We start from the raw sequence: 20,802 nt of genomic DNA, 5'->3' as shown, positions 1-20,802 counted from the left end.
ATGAATATAATTCAACAAACATGAGCAGACTGAGAACATCAAGACCCTAAACTGGGTATTAAGGTAGGGTACAGTATCTTCACGAATCCACTAGGGGGTGCTGAGTGCATGTTTTTTAAAAAACCAGCCAGAGATGGAATACTGAATCCTTTATTGTTCTTTGTTGTGACCCCCACACCACCACCCCCACCCGTGTCTTTCTAAAGGACAAAGAGTGCCACTTCCTCACCTTGACCAGATGGGGCGCATCATGCCGCGTGAGCTGGAAGTGCGGGAGGGCGTCTCTGCAGGTGATCCAGGAATGCTTCAGAACCTGTTCTGCTGTGTATCGCTGGTGAGGATCCACGTGGAGCATATGGGACAGGAGGTCCTGGTGCCAAGACAAACACACAGTCAGGGAGGTGTCACTCAACGCCATCTGACCAGCTGACGTAAACATGAGGAAACAGGAACGACGTCAGCGCGCGTGTACCTTGGAACTGTCTGATACAGAGTCCCAGTTTCCACCCGTCAATGAAAACTTTCCAGATCCTATCCGCAGTAGAATTTCCTCTGGTGTGTCGTTTGGCCCGTTAGCAAACGGCGTGTACCTGAGAGTAGAGGACGGTGAGAACCGCACACACCTTTACTGTTCTGTTCTACAGCTGCCCTGTACATACGGCACTTTTGGACTAATTAAATATATATATATATATATACACATATATATATGTGCATGTATATATATATACATATATATATACACATATATGTCTATATATATATATATGCACACATATGTATACAGTATATGTGCATATGTATACATATATAGACATATATGTATATATATATATAGACATATGTGTATATATACTGTACATATGCACATATATGTATATATATATACACACACACATATATACATATTTTTATATATATATATATGTATTATATATATTTTATATATTATTTAAATCCTTTTGGGAGATTGTTGTGTGAGTGCTCTCACCCTGCCAGCATAGTGTACAGTAGAACTCCCAGACTCCATATATCACAGGCTGCATCATAACCTTGGCGCATTAGTACCTAGACGCACACACATAAATAAATAAATACATACACATAATATATTTACTCACTTGTAATTTACCGCTTTGTTTTTCTTGTAGTATTTTTTTTTTTTTTAATATTTGTCTCGTCTCACCTCTGGTGCCACGAAGTTGGCGGTGTAACAGGGGGTGAGCAGGAGGCCGTTGCCCCCCCTTAGCTGCTTTGCAAACCCAAAGTCACAGATTCTAATCGAGTCAGGATTTCCTGAATCGTCCATGTAGAGGATATTACTAGGCTTCAGGTCTCGGTGTACCACCTGTGGAGGCAGAGAGTCAAGTACACTATGAAGTATGTGAGTACTTCAAACCTGCCCCCGTCGTGCTGCAGGAGAGTTCCCTCACCCCTTGACAGTGGAGGTAGTCAACAGTCTTAGCGATGGTGTACAGGACAGCGCTGGCTTCTCGTTCAGAAAAGAACTTCTGCCTGAGGATTTTGTCCAGCAGCTCTCCGCCCTTCATCAGCTCCGTCACCAGGTAAACGTACCTGCCCTCGTCATACACCTGAGTCACACACAAAACACACACACACACACGCTGTCAGCATGCTAACGGTCTCCTCCAAACACCCCCGTATTAGTGGAGTTCTCCCAGAGACGTTACTGACGTCCTTCAGCGTGATGATGTTGGGATGCTGTCCGTATCGCATCAGGATTTCGATCTCTTCCGACGGGTCTCTCTTACTCTTGTCTATGATCTGTGACACAGAGATTACACTCGTTAGGACCAGAATATAATCTGATGATGTGTGTCAAAGCAGTGATCAGATTATGTAGATACTGAAAATTAGGACCAGAATAATAATCTGATGATGTGTGTCAAAGCACAGTGATCAGATTATGTAGATACTGAAAAAATTGGATCATGAAGATCTGCTGCCCTCTTCTGGTGATACTGGTACAACGATTTACATAAAAAACAACTACTTATTACAGCAGGACTTAATATGAGTTTAAAAATCCTCATCACTCAGCTGAGGACTAACTAGACCCTGCAACCCACAACTGGACTGTGAGCCACGGGTTTGTCTCAACAGTGACTTTAGTCACAAGGTGTAAAAATAACACTGTAGACAGAACCATAGCCTTGAATCAGCAGTGATGTTCGAGCCCCAGGTACGTTTTTTTTGTTACCTTCACAGCATAGTCCACAGCAGAGACTCGGTGTACACAGCGTTTACATATAGAGTAAGAGCCGACGCCTATGTCCTCCTGCAGCTCGTACAGATCACAGAATTTGGCCGAGCCCCCGTGCATCTGGAAACAAAACGTTCCAGCATCACATGTCAGCGTTTCACATTAACATCCAATCTATAAGAAACGTAACGTCGTTAATCACAAATCACCGTGACGTCTCAGTAACCGTACCAGGTGAACACAGGTGTTTACCTGGACTATGGGGAGTATGCTGAGCAGCGGGGAGCTCTTGTTCTCATCCATGGGTGTTGGAGCCACAAAACTGAAACCTTTGAAGAGCTGGTGGGCGTTGGCGCTGGGTGGGATACCTGGGGAGTCTAAACATACGGAATTCTAACTGAGAAGATGAGCAGATGAACTACTTCATTTTTATTTTACACATCTCAGCAGAAAGAGAACTTCAGCTGAGCGCCAGCTCTGCACTGTACGACAGAACAGGCCGTACCATCCGACCGTAGGTGTAGGATTACCTTTAGGTGTTTTAGCGGTGAACTCAGGGTCGAAGCAGAACGTGTCGTCTGGTTTCCCTGCTGCGGGCTTGAATGGAGGCTGAAGTTCTCGCCTGTACAGGTTCTGACAGAACAGAGGCAGATATTAGAGGAGAGAAAACTTAAAAAAAAGTCCTGAGATGTGGTAGAAATTCAAATGTTTGAAAACTAAACCCAGTTCTAAATGACTGAAGGTTTATGGGAACTCTTCAGTGATTTAGATGAGGGTGGAGACGAGCGTCCAGGTCATTTGAGGGAAGCAAGTCCTTTAAAAAGTAACAAAGTGATCAAAGTGTCCAGTCTGTGTCACAGAATCACAGTCGGTTCATCACCAACACAGATGCAGTGATTCACCAGTCTGTCTCCACATCCAACGTGAGGCCAAAAACATGGAGGCAGTAACGAGCTTCGTATTTGGACTGTGTGAACTTCTGAGGAACAGAAGCCAAGACCCCTCCCAGATTAACCCCCCTCCCCTCCCACAATCCCTTCACAGCTCAGCCCGGCTAAAAAGCATCCTGCTGGCTCTTTAACACTCACGCAGGGCCATTACTGCACACACAGTGAGAACTGGCCCACTGCCCAGACACACACACCCACACACACACCAACCAGGCTGGCATGGACCAGACTGATGGCCTACAGTCACCCATCCAACCATTTATTAGGCGTAGGCCCTCATCATGTGTGTGTGTGTGTGTGTGTGTGCGTGCTCACATTCCAGTCGATCGTGGAGAAGAAGGCGTGACGTTTGATCTCTTCTACTCCATCAGGCCCCGCACCTGAAAAACACAGGTCGCTCGGAATTATTTCACCTGCCAGGGTTGACAAAGAGGCAACGATTTAACCTGAGCTGACCAACGATTAATCGTGATTAATCATTATTGAACTTAACATGCACGTAAACTAATATCAGGGGTGAGGAATAATTACCCAGGGCAACTCAAGTTGTTGCTCATTTTCCATGTTTCACAGGATTTGTGATTATTATGTAAGAAAACATTTAAAAAAATAAGGAAATGTTGATAATATCACATTTGGCTGTTACTGCAGTAAAACAATTCCATTTTTTCTCTCTTTAGATTATTCTAATTTTAACTTGCTCACCTAGCCTGTTTGCAGGGTTCCGTTTAAACAACATTCTTAGTAAACTCTGGGCTTCCAAACTCAGGAACTGTGGCATTCCCAACTTAGCTCTGTGGAAAGAAAAAGAAAAAAAAAGAATGTGAATTTGGATTAAGATCTTTAATTGACTTTAATTTACTCATTGTATTCAGCCGTCCTCCGTGCTGTAGGTTCGTTAACCCCGCAGCAGATAATGACTCACTTTAGAATCATGTTCATGGTCTCGTTGCGGTCTTTGCCTTGGAATGGTAATGTCCCTGTTAGCATCTCAAACTGCGTGAACACAGTCAGGGAGGAACAAAAAAAAAGAAAGAGACATGAATTATTCTTTCCTTTCTATTCTTTCTTTCTTTTTTTTTTAATTTAAGAACCTTAAAATATGAATGCTATATTTTTTTTCTCTACCATCAGTACTCCCAGAGACCACCAGTCTGCGCTCTGTGTGTGTCCTCTCCTGTTGACCACCTCAGGGGCCATATACTCCACCGTACCACAGAAGGAATAAGCCTTCTTGTCAGCATCTACTGACTCTTTACTCAAGCCAAAGTCTGTAACCACAGTAAGAGAGAGCAACAGGGAGAAACACACACATCATTACACCACATCTACTGCCACTCACACACACACACTGAAGCACACACATAAACAGAATGAACACCCCCCCGACATTAACTATTCCATTAAAGTGTTGACAAACACACCTGTTAACTTTATGTGTCCAGCTTCATCCAATAAGATGCTGCAAAACAAAGCAGATTCACAGCATGTGAGCATCAGTGTGTTCTTTCAATACAAAATTCAGAATGTAACTTTTTCTAATGGCTGTAGTTTTATTTATTTATTTATTTTATTTATTAAACTGGAATAAATGATTGGAATTTTAAATTTTAAATGTGTGGATACGGGGATGGCAGGAAGTCCTCGACTTTGGTACTAATTACAAAACAAAACACGTACTGTATGTCTAAAAAGAAGTACCTAGCTGAGATTGACATAAAAAAATTGCAATACTTGTTCTACCCTTTAACATGTGCATATTGTCCGAACAAATAATGGTGTTCATAATCCCAATCCTAATCTCACAGTGTACAAGAGTGAATGGTGGCTGTGCCGGGTTGGAGTCGTACTTCTCTGGCTTGAGGTCTCTGTAAACTATGCCCAAGTTGTGCAGATGGTCGAGGGCCAGGGCCAGCTCTGCAAGGTAGAATTTCACATCTTCCTCTGTAAACATAACCTGATAAGAACTGGACACATTTACTCTCTGAACTCAGGAGAAGAGAACATTTCAAGCAACACATGAACAACAGACACAGCTTCAGTGTTAAGTCTTTGGTCACCACAGAGACAGAAAACAAGAATATTATTGTTGTCACAGCATCAACATCAAGACATCAAGACAGTACGAGTCAGAGGAAGCTGCTCATTGGGCACTGAGCCGCGCGTTCAAGACAAGGTTCTGTAGAAAACAATCACATATTGTCTGCGTTCCCTGACAGCGTTTGTACAGAGCTGATCTGAGCTGAACACTAACAGAACACGTTTACTGTATTTCTACTAGAACTCAAGGCCACAATATACAGTATATATTTCAAATGTACTGGGCTGCATCAGTCTTTATGGGTGGTTTTTAAATCAGACATTTGTACCTGGATTCTCTATCTCAGCAAATAAAATTCTTTAAGAGCTGTAAAAATATTTTGCACAACCCATCAGGCCCTTGTTCTCTCATAAAAGAGAGAGCAAACAGTTGGTTTGGCCTTGTGTGGACAGAGGCAGTTGTGAAAGAGTTTTTCACCTACTGTTTACATTAAACAGATCTTTACAAACAGCTGTTTTCACTTGAAAAAAAATAAATGACAAAGTGATGGAATAGGGAATAAAATATCATCTTACCTCTTTGGATAAGCGAGTGAATACATCCCCTCCCCTGAGAAAGTCGAGTATTAAATACAGTTTCCCTTCTGTCTGAAAGGCTGAGAGACAAGGAGACAAATAAATTAGCCTCATGCTAACACACTTTTAGACAAACACTGGGTCATGAGGGAGAGGTTAAAACAAGGCGTGTAAGAAAATACCATCATATAGTATCGCAGTATATCACAATATTAGGTATCATTGCCCCTGTATCGTGATACGTATCACATCACCAGATTATAGGAAATACACAACCCTAGTTAAAATAATGTAGTCGTTAGCAACAACAAAATATATAATATTTAATTAAAGTAGATGTAACTAAAATTAGCAACAACAAAATATATATTTAATTAAAGTAGATGTAACTAAAAAAAAGGCAAATCTACATGTGATGTCACATGGTGACTCAAGTGACCCAAAAATAAATATGTTCAAATTTACTCATCATTGACAGATATACACCACATACAGCCCACAGAACCACAAAACTGTTTTACTTACCGTAGTGCAACTTCACTATGAAGGGATGATTAACTTCCACTAAAATGTCTCTTTCCATCTTAGTGCGAACTCTGTCTCTGACTGCGGAGGCAAACATTACCAACGAGATCAGTGGAGACAGGAAATATGTAACAGTGTGGTGACGACAGAGGTCATTGATGTCGCTTGGAGTTACCTTTCAAAGATGCCTTTTTTAGAACTTTCATTGCATACAACTGACCGGCATCTGGACCCAGAATCTTCCTCACAAGAAATACCTAAAAAGAGCAGGAGACATGTCTGTAAATCCAAAAACATTACTGCATGTTTCAGAGAAGCCGGACCGCTCCGCCGTGTTTTGCTCACCTTGCCAAAAGAGCCCTGGCCAAGGACTTTGAGCAGTTCAAACTGAGATGGATCAGCTTTCTCACAGCCTTCCTTCACATGGTGGGTGATCGGAATCTCCTTATAAGTCCCCTCATCCTACACAGACAGCGGGGTTATGAGACAACTGAGTGGAACTCCAGATGAAGGCCCACTTATGGCAGTCGTTACTTACGTAGTGTGAAATAGACTCTCCCTCCTCCATAGGCTCATCCATGATTTGATGTCCATTGACCTGTGACCAGAGCAACGCATTCAGTCGGAGAAGCCAGCTGCATCAGATTTGTAATGCTTGTACTAAACTGAACTAAACTATGACTGTGGCTACTGCACACCCACACGCATTATGGGAAGATCAACAGATGAAATCAGTGAGTCACATGAATCGCCGTGCTCTTACTCATCTCAAGCTCTATCGGTTGTCAAACGGTAAGGACTCTGTACTTTAGGCTCGTCCAGCTGTCCAGCTCTCATCCTGCCCTTATAAATCTCCCCATCATTGGCATTCTAGGTTAATCTCCAGCCAGCACAAAAACAACATGTCTGACTGGCTGTAGGTCACTGCAGTTGGCTCAGGCTGTCACCACCACTGAGTACACAGGAATGAAAACCAGGACTGGTCTGACTATTTTTGGACTTCCAGGTTATAGAGGTGAAAAAAAGTACTATTGAGCCCTAAGGTATAAGACATATTTGTTCTATCAGATCTGCATCCGTTCTTGGTATTTGATTAGCCACACGCTCTCAAAGTCATCGCAAACACATCGGCCAATAGACTGACGGCGACGAGATTACCCAGGTCTCTGCATTTCACTTTAGAGATGAAGCTCCGTCTGCTTAATGCATTCAGTACAGTGTTTGTGTGTAGAATTCGATCAACCCTCTGAAGAGGAGGATGAGTCATAGCACTATGCAAGCCCACTCAGTCGGTGGAGCTACTAACATTCACTTGTGCTGCCACATAGCAGTGCCCATCAAAAAAAAACCAAAAACGTTTAGTACTGTAAAATTAGCTTTAACCTAAGACCGGTCCACACAATGTTTCTCTGAGCAAGTTAACTACTATGATATGATAGCATCGACGCTAGCCAAAACTTGGCCTTCAAAATCCAAAACATGCCTAACAGTAATAATCTCAATCAAAACAAACGACATTACAGGGGCACAACAGGGGCTTTGGTAAAGCATCTCTAAACTGACCTGATGTGGATTAAAAGAGCACGCAAAACCATGAGCTAACTAGGTGTAAGCTGGTATATGGTTGCTGGTTTATGCTGACTTGGTGTGTTGATAGTTGAGCAACAGAGAAAATGCCAACGTCTTATCCTCAAATTCTTTCCCTGTTTTTTTTGTCTGACCTAAAAAGCCATTCATAATATTCATAAGTATTAAATGTTTGATGGTCGTGTAATGACAAAGTTATGGCAGTGGTGTCAAAGGTCACCAACTGTGGTGGAAGTTCATAGAAAATCGAGGAAATGTTGACGACATTCTATGAATGGAAATAACAACAAATGGGTCAAAAACTACAATATAATTATATATATTAAATATGTGAAGTACAATAAATATACAAATCCAATAGATTTTCGTAAAAGCACAATAATAAAGGAGGCCGGAAAGACAGTTTGGTGTGAAAATGTAAAGAGAGCAAAGAACTTTAGAAATTTAGGAGCTTTTCGTTTCTCGGACATGTTGGAACGGGATTGAACAAGTCTTAAAAAAGTTTTTTTTAATATTAATATTGTTTTAAAATATCTCAATTGTTTAAATATCTATATATTTAGATGGATAAATGAATGTGGTGTCCGGAGATAGCAACAGCATCACCCGGGATACTTGATGATGCTGACAGCCCTAAAATTGTACAGGTGTCTTCACGTATTAACGCAAAACAGAGTCGAACTCCTGACTGTTGTCACTACAGTGATGTTCTATCACCCATGAAGAATAAATAAACATCCACTCTGTGTCAGTTAAACAACGAAGATCACAAAAATTAAAGTTTAAAAGCTGTCGGCTAGCAGGCTAGCCTTATGCTAATGTTTTACATGCTAAGCTAGCTATAAAGCAAACTCCCAGTACAGATGTAAATATAGGCTCCCGTAGCTTCTGCCTTTGTGTCAGTGAACGCAGGGTCCGTTGACAGTCTGCAACACGGACCGGTGGGGCAGAGAGTCGTAGTGTCAGTTGTGAGAGCATAAAACCCGGGCGGTGCAACAAAAATAAACACCTAAGCAGCTGTTAGCATCCGCTAGCCTGCTAGCATGCATCAGGGTGCCGTGCGGGTCGTGACGCCAGTCTAGAGATGTAGTCCTGTACTGCAGCACACACTACCAGCAAAGAGAAAGGCGATAAACATTCACCAACCTACCTCGCTACTAACGCTGTTTACCTCCATCTTGTGCCAGGATTCTTTTTCTAAGTCTAAGGCATCGTAGTCCACCTAGACCCCCGCTCCACGTTGCATCACGTTTCCTGTGTGAAAGTCCGGCTCTTGCTTTGATGGTCGGCTGCGTGGCTGCGGGACGGGATCAGAATGAGAACTGCGGGACCGTGCGGGGTAAAGTTGATGCTGATGACTGGACCATAGATTCACTGAGAGCACCGCTACTCTGCCATGGATGCGAATATGGCGGCTACCGTGGTACCTGATCGTCAGTGAATGAGAGTTTATTGACGTATTAATGACGCAATTCAGTTAAGGATTTCCCCTGTCCAGAGCAAAGCCGCGGATCTCGCAGATGGGGAGGAGGAGGAGGAGGGGAGGATGGGGAGGTGGGGGGCGCTTGATGCTGCATCGACACGGCCTGAGAGTGAATGACATACTCTCAGCCCGGTGACGGCACGTTTACCTGCGACAACGGACAGGGCGTGAAACCGAAGAAACAAAAACGACGGTGTCCTCTAGGGTTCTGCCGTCAGTTTACACCTCTGATGTCAGCGTTGCTGAGGGACACGTTCCGTCAACCCGTCCATCACAGGTGCAAGGGGATATAAGAAGCTTAAGGCTGATCCACTTTCTATAGCCCATAGACCTGGAGTTCTCAAAAGGGGGTATGCGGCCCTTTCGGTACTCATATATACATTTTTTATAATATAGCATCAATGAAAGAAACATTTTAGTACAAAATGTTCTCCACATTATCTTATCAGGCGCAGGAGGTTTACAGTTGTTTTAATGACCCAGGAAGCGATGAGCTCCTGACGTTGTTGGCATTCACTCTGCCGAGCTTCCGAATTCCCAGCTTTATAGATCACAGGCTGCATTCACTTTGCCGAGCTTCTGAATTCCCAGCTTTATAGATCACAGGCTGCCCTGCTAAATATTTCAGTACAATATGGAAGAAAAAGTTTAGATGTAATACCAAGCAGATTCTGGTAAAAATGTTGCTTGTTGTAGATTGACAGCAAAGTATTTGATTTAAAATGCAAATGACCCAGACATCAATCTTTGATTAAAATCTTTTCACACTATAAGCACTGAAAAGCCTCACAGTGTCAGTGTGTGTGTGTCTGGTGTGAGTTTTAGTGTGAATGGTTGTATATCTCTTGATATGGCCCTGTAGTGGACAACAACTGTCAATGCTGTTGTGCTGCCTCCCTACGATGCCTGGAAGGATTAAGCTGCAGATCATTTAGCAGCAGATTTTGCGTATCTCTAGTCTGATGTATTCTAAATATATAACTATACAACTGTGGCTGAATAAAGCAGGTCGAGTGTTGAATGTAAACCTGCCTACATGGCCTTAATGAAACACTGCCTGGTGCAACATGAGTCGACAAACTAAAAGGTGATCCTGTAACGTTATCTGAACACAGTGCTCTCTCGTCTGCAAGTGTGATCTATAAAAATCAGTCAGCACCGAGGACAACTGGCAGTGGCTGTGGTTTTGTACATTCAGTGATAAATGAGACAGGCAGAGACCAAAATTAGTTAGAGGTCATTTATTGTTGTCTCCAGACTGATCCAGAGCATGGAGGATGATATGCAGTAAAAAAAAAGGCCTTTGTCATTCTAACCAACAGTCGTCGTGAAGCTTGAATCCACAGGCACTGGGACAGAAGAATGAATTAGCATGTGTGTCTGTGTGTGTCTGAGAATGAGAGTTCAAGTTCAAAGGATGAGTCATTTTTATTGTGTGTAGGATTCCTGCATTTGCTCCTCTGGTGCAGGAGGCCCAGTGTCTTCATTAGTCCAACAGTCTTTGTTCACTTTAACCAGCAGGTTTTCCTTTTCCGACACCAATCGAGGCTCTACACTGTGCGTGTCGGCCGCGTAGGTAGGGTCCTGGTTGTAGATTAGGTCTGCCGTCTCAGCGTCAGAATGGGATCCTCTCTCAAAAACTGCATCCCAGTCCTGGTCTGTAGAATGAGGTAGACTGGCCATGAGTTCCTAAACACACACACACACACATAAACAAACAAATGATTTGTTTCAGTCTAAAGCTGCGGTACAGAGTCACCGATGTGTAAACAAGACAGCGACTGTACCTGCTGTCTCTCCAGGTCATTATTCCTCACAGCACTGAGCAAGCTCTTTGTGAAGCTTAATAATTCAAGGTATCTTTGTTTTTGGTTCTCTAGCTCGTTCTCCAAGAACTGCACTTCTTCATGCTGGAAAAAAAGAACCAAAATGTTAGGCATTCACATCTGATCTTTTTTAGCTGGTTTGTAATGATTGATTTGTGAATGTGTGTCTGTGTGTTCACCTTGAATTCCAACAGGTTCTGCATTTGCTCTAGGTCTGAAGCAGCAAATTCACCCACGTCGTTACCATTATCCTCATCTTCTTCATTTTCACCAATTACTTCAATTTTCTATTGAAAGAGCATAAATACGACAGAATAACATGAGAGAGTTTACTAAACAAATGTATACATTTTTTAATTAGCTTGGAAAAACACCTTTACAAAAAGGGTAGCCCTCATTCGCTCCTGGTGGTCTGTAAGCTCATTGGTCAAATAAATATTAAAAAAAAAATCGTATAAATTATTAAAGCAGTTCTTTAACTATTTATTATAGTTTTTAATAACACTAAAATATTTTATGCGGATTTTTTTTCTTACCATATTTCAGTGTTGTTTTGTGGCGTTGGTAACGAGGCGGCCCGTTTTACGGCTGTTTTGCGACATTGATTACTTGCTTTCGCGGGGTACCTTTTACGTCACCTATCCGTCCACGAACTAATGTTGAAAAAGATTAGCACGGTCAAAGATTAGCACGGTCAAGTTAGACGGCGGGATGTTGGCTTTAACGAGTTTATTTATAAAGGAATAAAGAGATAAAATAATTTAAAAGCTCTCACCGAAACAACAGCTACGTCGCCCTCGAGTGGTTCTGCCGCGACAACAGGTGAGTTAATGACAACCGAGCTCATAAGCTAATTGTCGGCTTGAACGCCTGCGCCGAAGTTTGGAGAAAATTCTAGATTTTTTTTTCTTTGGTGAGCGATAAGAGACTCACTCCGTATTATACAGACTTAGTTCAAGGCAAACAATATGTTAGTAATTAATGATGGTTAAAAAATCAATGTAGTCATTTTTGTAGTGTAATTGTAGTATTCACATTTGTAGTACACGTAGTTAAAATAGTTCCAGAATATACGATCAGGTTGTCCGTGGTTTAGTCGTCTCATGGGCTGAAAAAGTTCGATAAAACCCAGTACTTTATTGTACTTTTTTGAGTGGATTTCACTTATTCTGTCAAACAAACATCAGAAGTTTGTCTGTAATTTACTATGATAATCATATTAAAAATTAGCTGAATCTTGATGACTGTTAAAAACTCTTCCAACAGATTTGCTATAATAAATATAAGTACTTAATAAGGTGTGTGAAGAGAACCACACTGAATCATGGGTGATGTAGTTAAGTAAAAACTTGATGCTAACAGCTAATGTGGACAAGCAGAAAGACTGAGACTTGCAGTAGCATCGATGTTGTGTTTAAACTCGTCACAGTTGATACACATTAGCATCATTTTAAGTACCACAATATTGGTCACTGCCACAGTGTTTGACCCGTCTGTTGTTGTGTCTTCTCCGTCTCTGTGTTGTGAGTCGATGGTCCCGTCTACGAGAAGAAAGATGCTCTTCAGAAAAATACTTTTTTTTTTTTAACCACAGAGTGAAGGAGTTGAGCCTGCGGTGTCTTTGGCCTTACCTTCAGAGAAGCTAGTGGATTCAGCGTCATTGAAGTCTTCTGCAGGATCGGGAGATTTCAGCCGGTCTCCATCAGGGCTCAGGGTCATAGAGCACGGGTCATGAGCGGGGGACATGGTTGTGAATACAGCAGGACCGCCCTGAGGAGGTGGAATCTCAATACCCATAAGACGGTATTTCCTTCGTCTGTTACTGACCCATGTCTGCAAGTTCAGCGAGAGGTAGCTGATTGTTCGTTATGCTTTGAACCATTACACGGTGTTACTTCCATAACTACCAAATCACTTCCTTTCTTACTCCACTCTAGGCTATTAGTACATCTACATCTCTGAGTTTCTGGCAGACTGCAGCAAATTATTGACCTGAAAACCTTATCTATATTTACAAAAAGGATTTTCATAGTTAATGATTTTATGTTGGTTTAAAGGTTAATCCACTATTTCTCTGTAGGCACAGATTTCTGTACTGATGCAACAGAGATGGCAGTGGGTTTTACTGTACACGTCAGGACTAGGAGACTATATTTAGCTCATCAGCACCGCCGTGGCCCTAATTTATCTCTGTGACTTTTACACAACTTTGTAAGGAAGTTACAAAAACCTTCTCTTTGACCTAGAAAAGTTACAGTTTCTTGTAGTTTTTTTTAAAACCCCAACGCAGTCCTAGAGGTCAAACAGACTTTTTTTTAGTTCGAAAAATATTACGTAAACTTAAAGATCTACTTTTTTTTTTTTGACAGCAGAAACTGCCAGCTGCAAAACCAAAATCTGTGTACAGTATGTTGTGCATCTTCTGTTTGTATTGCGTAATGTTCCAGAGGTTCCTACCTTGACTATTTCAGTGTCTACGCTGAGTTGGTTGGCTGCAGCATTGATCTTTTCCCTGCATACTGAACCCAAACTGGTCATCCCTCTGTCCCAATAACGCTTCAGTTGAAAGATGTCGGCGTCACTGAACTGGGTCCGATCCTGCAGCTGGAAACATGCACCGCAAACAGGCAGGTGAGACACAGAGAATCACACCAAACGACAAACAAACAATACAGGATACAATATATGTGGGACTAAATGACAATGACGAAATCCAAGGATGTATTATTTAACTAATGAGGAACAAAGTCTGATCAGTGGATAAAGTAATCTCACTAAATGACAATGATGTATTATTTAACTAATGAGGAAGAAAGTCTGATCAGTGGATAAAGTAATCTAGATAAAATATCAGGGAGAATTTGTCAGGAAGCATTTGGTTATGATTAGGGTGTGTTAATGTTTTCCTGTATGAAAGCGAAAGGACTTACTGTTCTTTTTCTGGAGTTGCTAATAAGCCAGGGGGCTGCAGACATACTGACTGAAGTCTGTACATGAACACATGACACAGTTGTTTAACTTTGCATTAATCTCAATTGAGTTTTTTTGTATGAACAACAAATATAAACAGTCCGCCCACCCACCTGTGAGCTGCAGTCCCCCATGAGTGAGGTCTGTTCTGTATCGGAGTAGCTGCCCTGAAGAGTTGTGCTGCCGTGAAGCAGTGCAGGTCTGGAAGTAGTCGCGTGGCCTCCTCTCACCGCAGAGCCCTCAGCCTCCGTCGGGCTGTGTGATTTCTGCTCCCTGTAAATCTGTGTTCGAGTGGCCATGTTGGCCAGTTCCTCCTCCCTCTGCCACTCATCTGCCTCATCTCCAGTCTCCATGGCGATTGAAAAGTTATGACTAGTGTCCAAAGGAGGCGTCGCACGTCTCTGACACTCCTGACCTTTCTGAGAAGTGACTGCTCCAGGTCTCAGTCGTTGTGACTCCTCCTTTTCTGACAAAGTGAAGACCTGCTGGATACGTGGCGTCTGATCAGAGGGAGGAGCGGCGTTCTGGATGGGGAGGGAGACGTGTGCTTTTTGGGGAACGACTGGTTGAGATCCAGGATTGGAGTGAGGTCTGGGCTGAGGTTGAGCCTCACGGTGTGTCTGTGCCGTACCATACTGCCTAGACCAGGTCTGTGGGGCGACCCCTGTTCCTGCAATGGCCCCTGCTTCTGACATAGGTAGACTTCCCTTTCTGACTGTGGTGTAGCCTGAGGGCCCTGAGGCATTTGTGGGGGATGGGAGATTCTGAGAGATGGACACCAGCTTTGAGTGTAAGGGTGAGGAGGTGGAGCTGCCCCTACCCTGCAGGACTTGGCTGATCAGGGATGAGTGTGTGTGGACACTAAGGTCTGGGTCAGACTGAGATGGTGGCACCAAAGGTTTTGGTTGAGGCCGACTGGCAGAGTTTAAAGAGTAAATTCCGGTCAATATGACGTCATTGTTGTTGTTGTGGTTGTTGTTGCTTATACTGTTCATGGAAGACGAGGAGGAAAGAGAGGAGGATGAGGTGGAAAAAGATGGGAAAGATGATGATGGAGGCAGAAGGTGCACTCGATTGGGGATGTTCCGTGCTGCAGCTATGTCAGCAGAAAGCAGTGCCCCTGTCGCCATGCTATGATTGGCCAGAGCGCCTCCCGCTAATGTGTGATTGGTGAGTAGTCCCCCAGCAAGTCCGTGACTGACGAGGGAGTGAGTGACACCTCCATTCTGGTCTACCCTGGATGCAAGCTTACGCCTTTTATTGCCGACCCATGTCTGGAGGGACAAAAGAGAAATTAGCTCTGGATCGTTCTGTAAAAGTCGTAAGGTGTGTCCCCTCTCCAGATGAAAATCTCAGACTCATGGCCTAAATAATTTACCCCAGCGTTAGAAAACTGTTACTGAGAAATAAAAAATTGCAAACGATTGACACAAATCAAACACACAAGCACATTTTCATGGGCCTACCCTAACCACGCTGAAGTCCAGTTTGGCCTCCTGAGCACATTGGAGTATCAGCTGGAAGCAGGCCTTGCTCTGATTGGTCATCCCATTATCGTAGTAACGTTCGAGAATCCTCTGCTGTTCAGGTGTGAACACTGAGCGCAGGTTCATCTGAGGAAATGAATTAAAAAAAAAAGAAGATTGCAGTAGATGGATGGCAAATGTGTCAGCGTTACTACAGGAAGAGTTGGTTACTACACCAACTCTACAGAGACATTTTCACTCAGACTGTTGGACATTTTTATGAACATTTATTTCAGATTAATAATTCCATCATTTGGATTAGTCACAGATAAAAAACGGTGAGAAACACTGACCTCTACCTGTTGTTATTTGTCTCTGTTTTGGGTTGTATTTAGGTATAGGTTAGCCTGCAGGCTATGTTCTTAAAATATAACTAGTCAACAAGAGGGCCAAAGAGTGACCCCTGTTTTAGATTAATCATGATTGTTAATGATTAAGTACAGTGATTAATCCTGATTAACTGTGTCTAATCAACAGTTGTCCTGTATGGGATGAATCAGATCAAACATGTTAATCATTTATCAGCCATGTAACTTAGGAAAACTAAATTAAAAAAAAAAAAAAAAAAGTTGCCTTTCTTTCTCTAAAACAGTTGCTTCTATACTCACAGCCTGCAGGCCTCGACGTTGTGACCATGCATCCATTCTGCTACTGGAAGGGAATGGAGTTGCCATGCAGTTCACAGCAAAACCTCCATACTCCTCTAAGTTAGCGCATGTCTGACCGGAGTCATCTTGTTTCTGTGTTTCTGGCACGCAGGTTCAAATCAGGAGGAAACGGAGGGACACGAGGCCTGAGAGACAGCAAAACAACAGGGAACAAGGTAAACAAAAATAGAAAAATTTACAGTGAAGGGATTCGAACAATCTTCAAAGTCATCAAAACCACTTTGACGAAGCAAAGATATCTATAAAGAGTGTATCAACAAACAAAATAACACAAAATAAAATAGTTATAACAGTGATTAGGTTAAGGTTATATACACATTCAGTTACTGTCATAAAATAAACAGTACGTTTGGTAAACACGTGGCATGAAAAACCGATCCCAACATTTGTCTCCTTCAAAATAATGTGTAAATACAGATATTGTAATACAGCAATAAAATAATTACTTTTTTCGGGATAGATTTGAATGCAGTACATTACTTTTAAATAACAGTAATTTATAAAAAATACGCACATTAACGTGTACAAAACACACGTTAATGTGCATTAATGTTTTTGTAAACAGAGGGAAGAAACGTAGAAACCACACGAGAAACAGATCCCAAGTGGAGAAATAAATAAAAATAAGTTTGAAGTAAATTATGTCATCGGTTTAATACCCGTATAAGAGTGACGTGTTCGATTGCTCTGTGAGCACTTGTTTGGGAGCCCCTTTATTTTGACACGCTGTCTGCGCATGTCCGCAGTCAGCAGCTTTACAAGGAGAGAAATAGCCAACAAAATGCGTTCACGTCAGAAATGTCCGACATCGAGGCAACAAGCTGGGAAAAGCTGGGATTAGCGCAAAGGAAGCACATTGTCGTAAAAGCACGACAGCGGAGCCAGACAGTAAACAAACCCGGGGAGAGAGAGAGAGAGGGAGAGAGAGACGCATCAGCACAATGGCCACACGGAGAGCTGGCGTTAGCACAGCAGGCCCGGGCGGCCATGTCTCAGCGGCGGCAGCAGCGTTAGCTTCCATTAGCACAGCTTTCCTACTGGAGGGCAACGGCGTAACTTTTCCTCCAAATCTCTGATTTCTCACCCACGGCTGTGGTCACCCGTGCTCAGCCTGGCTCTGAGCGCAGACAAACACAGCCGACGCGGCGCAAACGGACGTCGGAACCGAACCGGATTGCCTGCTTACCATTGGTGTTGTCAAAATCACAACGGACGTTCAAATTCAGCAGATTTCTTCAGCCGTCCCCAATGCCAGACAATGAAATCAGAGCGTCCGATCATCAATTCTAATCATGATTGTGACGTGTGCGCAGACAGGAGCCAATCAGAGCTCGGCATCATGGCTGTGACACCCGGAAAGTGGGGAAAACAGCCCCGTAGTCCCGCCCACCAGTGACTTTGTTTAGTGGGCTGCTGGAAAAGGAGGAGGTCACACTGTGTGTGTGTGTTGACTGAGGGCTGTCAGCAGTAATTTTCCAGGCCATGAATATAATCAGTGAAAACATGTTGTTGTGTGTGGAATTACCACCTGCCTTGTTTTTCAAAATGTCAGACAAACACTGTCAGAATTACACGTTTTTTACATATAAGGTCAAGCAAATCATAATAAACTTCTAGCTTCAACATTGAGGAAATATTTGAATTATTTTGACAATGATTTTTATTTTGTTTTGTAATTTTTCTTACGTTAAAAGTTACAATGAATGTGTGAACAGATATTATTTAAATTGCCCAGTAATATACACATTATAACAGGTTTGTTGGTACACGGGACTTGGACATCTTTGCTATAAACACAATTTTACACACGGTCCCTTAACTCACCATTGCTGTCAAAATGTGAAATCCTCATAAAAAAATGCATTAAAAATCAAGTAAAAATATTATTATTATTATTAATATTAATAAAATAGCTCACTTCAGGTAATTGAAAAAACATTTAAATTATTTTATAATTATTTTTATGATCACATTTGAATATAAATCATTTAAAATTAGTTATATAAATTATTATGTAATTAAGATACTGGGTAAAGGGTAGAAAATGTGTCCTTAAATATAAAAATTTATTTGATTGTGTGTGTGATTTCATTATATTCTGTTACATTTTGCAGAAAAAAAATATTCACATGAAAATTTGTGTTTATCACCTGTGAAGAAAAACATTTTTAAAATGCAGGACACAAATTGGTTGTTTTTTACAAAGGTACACTGGCCATGTTTACACAGTATGAATCATTTACCGTGTTGATAAATGATTCATACTATTGATGATCGTGTGAATGATCAAAGAGATGGCGTGAATCAAACACAGTGCGTTCACTTATTTGCCTGAAAGCAAATACAGGGTCGACTGATGATTGACCACAACGTGCAACTTTGTTAGCAGATGTTGCTGAATCCTACACCGTCCTTTGAAACTCAAAGTTCTTCACTAACATTTACCCCTTTGCAACAATTGAAATAACAATCAATTGATACATATATAACATTTTCACTGACCTTGCTTTTCATACTGTTCCTTTGTAGTCTGCAGCTTTATAGATTCATTATCTGTGTAAACAAAAACTCCTTTCACGTTATTTCCTGTGCCTAAAGTTAGAATTGTCGGATCAAAGTCAGAATTTTGTCACATAATTCAGACTTTTATTGTATTTGACTTTGAAGTGGTCTGTTACATTTTGCAGAAAAAAAATATTCACATGAAAATTTGTGTTTATCACCTGTGAAGAAAAACATTTTTAAAATGCAGGACACAAATTGGTTGTTTTTTACAAAGGTACACTGGCCATGTTTACACAGTATGAATCATTTACCGTGTTGATAAATGATTCATACTATTGATGATCGTGTGAATGATCAAAGAGATGGCGTGAATCAAACACAGTGCGTTCACTTATTTGCCTGAAAGCAAATACAGGGTCGACTGATGATTGACCACAACGTGCAACTTTGTTAGCAGATGTTGCTGAATCCTACACCGTCCTTTGAAACTCAAAGTTCTTCACTAACATTTACCCCTTTGCAACAATTGAAATAACAATCAATTGATACATATATAACATTTTCACTGACCTTGCTTTTCATACTGTTCCTTTGTAGTCTGCAGCTTTATAGATTCATTATCTGTGTAAACAAAAACTCCTTTCACGTTATTTCCTGTGCCTAAAGTTAGAATTGTCGGATCAAAGTCAGAATTCTGTCACATAATTCTGACTTTTATTGTATTTGACTTTGAAGTGGAGTCTTTTCACTGAATCCCTGCTTTGTGTTCCTCTGATTTTGAATGACAGTAAGGTTAGTACACAGTGTCCTCTAACACTTTTAATCTTTCACGATCATTGTGTCGTAACGTGTATAAATGACCAGCAGGTCTTTTTTTTTTTTAAATGCCGTTCCTTGTTTTTTTGTTTAACTCTAAGACAAAGGGACCACTTCGTTTGTGTGACCTCACTTAATGTGCCCCCCCCCCGTCCCCCCCTCCCAAACATTTTAAATGGAACTCTAGAGTGTGCACGTGTGTTGCAAGATGTAAAGGGAGGGAGGGTGCCTGTTTTAATCAATGACGTCACCTGTGCTCCAGGTGCGCAGCAGGGGTCGCTGTTCCCCTCCGTTAAGCTCTTTGCAGGAGCAGCAGCCAAGTGGTGCTTGATTTTGTCACCCGCAGAAAGTGAACTTATTTCCTTCTTCCCTACAAACAGCGTGGAACTGTGGAGACGCCAGTTCAGAGGCGAAGTTGAAATCATGAATTAAGAGAAAGGAAAAAAAAAAAATGCATTTTTATTTCCCTTTAGTATCTGTGTGTGTATATGCGCGCGCGTGTGTAGTGAGTTAAACATAAAAGAGAGATCCTCCCTATACGGTGTGCGCTGCACCATTCCCTGGTCTGTATTATGAGTGGTGACCCTTGTGATGCTGCAGCAGCTCCGAGGAGGGCGGGAGGAGATGAGAAGGAGAGGAGAGGAGAGAAGAGGGGAGGGGTCGCTCCATCTCCCAGCTCCTGCCGAATCCACTTCTCGCAGAGCTGGCGGGAAGGCACTGGAGAGAGAGAGAGAGAGAGAGAGGGAGAAGGGGGGGAGAAAGCGTGCGTGCGTGTTCCTGTGTGTGCGTGTGGATTGCACCACCGCATCCCGTTGAGCGTTTCTGCAGGCAGCCATGCACTGATAGAGGGGATAAATCTGGCAACATATCCCTTTTCCTCGCGTCCATCCGCCGCCGAGTCATTCCAGATGTGACTGTCAGCTCGGTGTATGTCGCCCGCATCGAGCCCTGCGCCGTTCATCACGGAGAGACTGTGACACCATGGCTCTGGTTATGGAACCTATAAGTAAATGGACACCAAAGCAAGTTCTGGACTGGATGAAAGGTAACGTCGGAACCGCTACATTGTGTCCGGCTGGTCATTATAATGCAGCGTTGGTGCTCGG

At 42.2% G+C, this 20,802-nt stretch overlaps 3 protein-coding genes across 7 annotated transcripts in view; 1 reads left to right on the top strand and 2 right to left on the bottom strand.

The window, feature by feature from the left end:
• The window catches only part of rps6kal (ribosomal protein S6 kinase a, like), an 11,572-nt gene extending 1,650 nt beyond the window's left edge, over positions 1 to 9,922 (bottom strand). Inside the window, exons 1-21 of one of the 2 annotated variants that reach the window (XM_008327549.3) lie at positions 9,053 to 9,922; positions 6,854 to 6,913; positions 6,661 to 6,777; positions 6,491 to 6,572; positions 6,316 to 6,396; positions 5,791 to 5,870; positions 5,025 to 5,131; positions 4,599 to 4,636; positions 4,303 to 4,445; positions 4,100 to 4,170; positions 3,880 to 3,968; positions 3,490 to 3,554; positions 2,755 to 2,857; positions 2,477 to 2,601; positions 2,222 to 2,344; positions 1,696 to 1,785; positions 1,434 to 1,592; positions 1,187 to 1,348; positions 992 to 1,068; positions 473 to 590; positions 230 to 370 (exon numbers count right to left, since the gene is read on the bottom strand). In XM_008327549.3, coding sequence (XP_008325771.1) covers positions 230 to 370; positions 473 to 590; positions 992 to 1,068; positions 1,187 to 1,348; positions 1,434 to 1,592; positions 1,696 to 1,785; positions 2,222 to 2,344; positions 2,477 to 2,601; positions 2,755 to 2,857; positions 3,490 to 3,554; positions 3,880 to 3,968; positions 4,100 to 4,170; positions 4,303 to 4,445; positions 4,599 to 4,636; positions 5,025 to 5,131; positions 5,791 to 5,870; positions 6,316 to 6,396; positions 6,491 to 6,572; positions 6,661 to 6,777; positions 6,854 to 6,913; positions 9,053 to 9,079 — 2,058 coding nt within the window. In that variant the 5' untranslated portion in view covers positions 9,080 to 9,922. The remainder of the gene's footprint in view (positions 1 to 229; positions 371 to 472; positions 591 to 991; positions 1,069 to 1,186; positions 1,349 to 1,433; positions 1,593 to 1,695; positions 1,786 to 2,221; positions 2,345 to 2,476; positions 2,602 to 2,754; positions 2,858 to 3,489; positions 3,555 to 3,879; positions 3,969 to 4,099; positions 4,171 to 4,302; positions 4,446 to 4,598; positions 4,637 to 5,024; positions 5,132 to 5,790; positions 5,871 to 6,315; positions 6,397 to 6,490; positions 6,573 to 6,660; positions 6,778 to 6,853; positions 6,914 to 9,052) is intronic. The other variant, XM_008327550.3, reaches the window with a different exon arrangement.
• Positions 9,923 to 10,611: 689 nt separating this feature from the next.
• On the bottom strand, positions 10,612 to 18,942 carry hdx (highly divergent homeobox). 4 transcript variants are annotated; one of them, XM_008327554.3, is made up of 11 exons: positions 18,878 to 18,942; positions 16,316 to 16,500; positions 15,648 to 15,794; positions 14,295 to 15,455; positions 14,142 to 14,198; positions 13,669 to 13,815; positions 12,843 to 13,044; positions 12,670 to 12,752; positions 11,391 to 11,498; positions 11,173 to 11,295; positions 10,612 to 11,074 (listed from the first exon to the last, which is right to left on the bottom strand). In XM_008327554.3, exons 2-11 carry the CDS (start codon positions 16,379 to 16,381, stop codon positions 10,814 to 10,816), a joined length of 2,355 nt encoding a protein of 784 aa, XP_008325776.1. In that variant the 5' UTR covers positions 16,382 to 16,500; positions 18,878 to 18,942; the 3' UTR covers positions 10,612 to 10,813. The 4 variants fall into 4 exon arrangements, with proteins under 4 accessions (XP_008325776.1, XP_024919257.1, XP_008325774.1 ...); XM_025063489.1 differs by lacking the exon at positions 18,878 to 18,942 and adding an exon at positions 17,562 to 18,233 and having other exon boundaries at positions 12,843 to 12,981; XM_008327552.3 differs by lacking the exon at positions 18,878 to 18,942 and adding an exon at positions 17,562 to 18,228.
• A 928-nt stretch (positions 18,943 to 19,870) lies between these two features.
• Positions 19,871 to 20,802, top strand: part of LOC103391332 (connector enhancer of kinase suppressor of ras 2) — a 39,250-nt gene continuing 38,318 nt past the window's right edge. The window contains exon 1 of the mRNA XM_008327556.3: positions 19,871 to 20,741. Within this exon, the coding sequence (XP_008325778.1) occupies positions 20,678 to 20,741 (64 nt within the window). The 5' untranslated portion in view covers positions 19,871 to 20,677. The remainder of the gene's footprint in view (positions 20,742 to 20,802) is intronic.

The sequence above is a fragment of the Cynoglossus semilaevis genome, chromosome 15, assembly GCF_000523025.1.
Source record: "Cynoglossus semilaevis isolate Cse_v1.0 chromosome 15, Cse_v1.0, whole genome shotgun sequence".
In the NCBI taxonomy this organism is placed as follows: domain Eukaryota; kingdom Metazoa; phylum Chordata; class Actinopteri; order Pleuronectiformes; family Cynoglossidae; genus Cynoglossus; species Cynoglossus semilaevis.
This window is presented reverse-complemented; position numbering and strand designations above follow the sequence as displayed.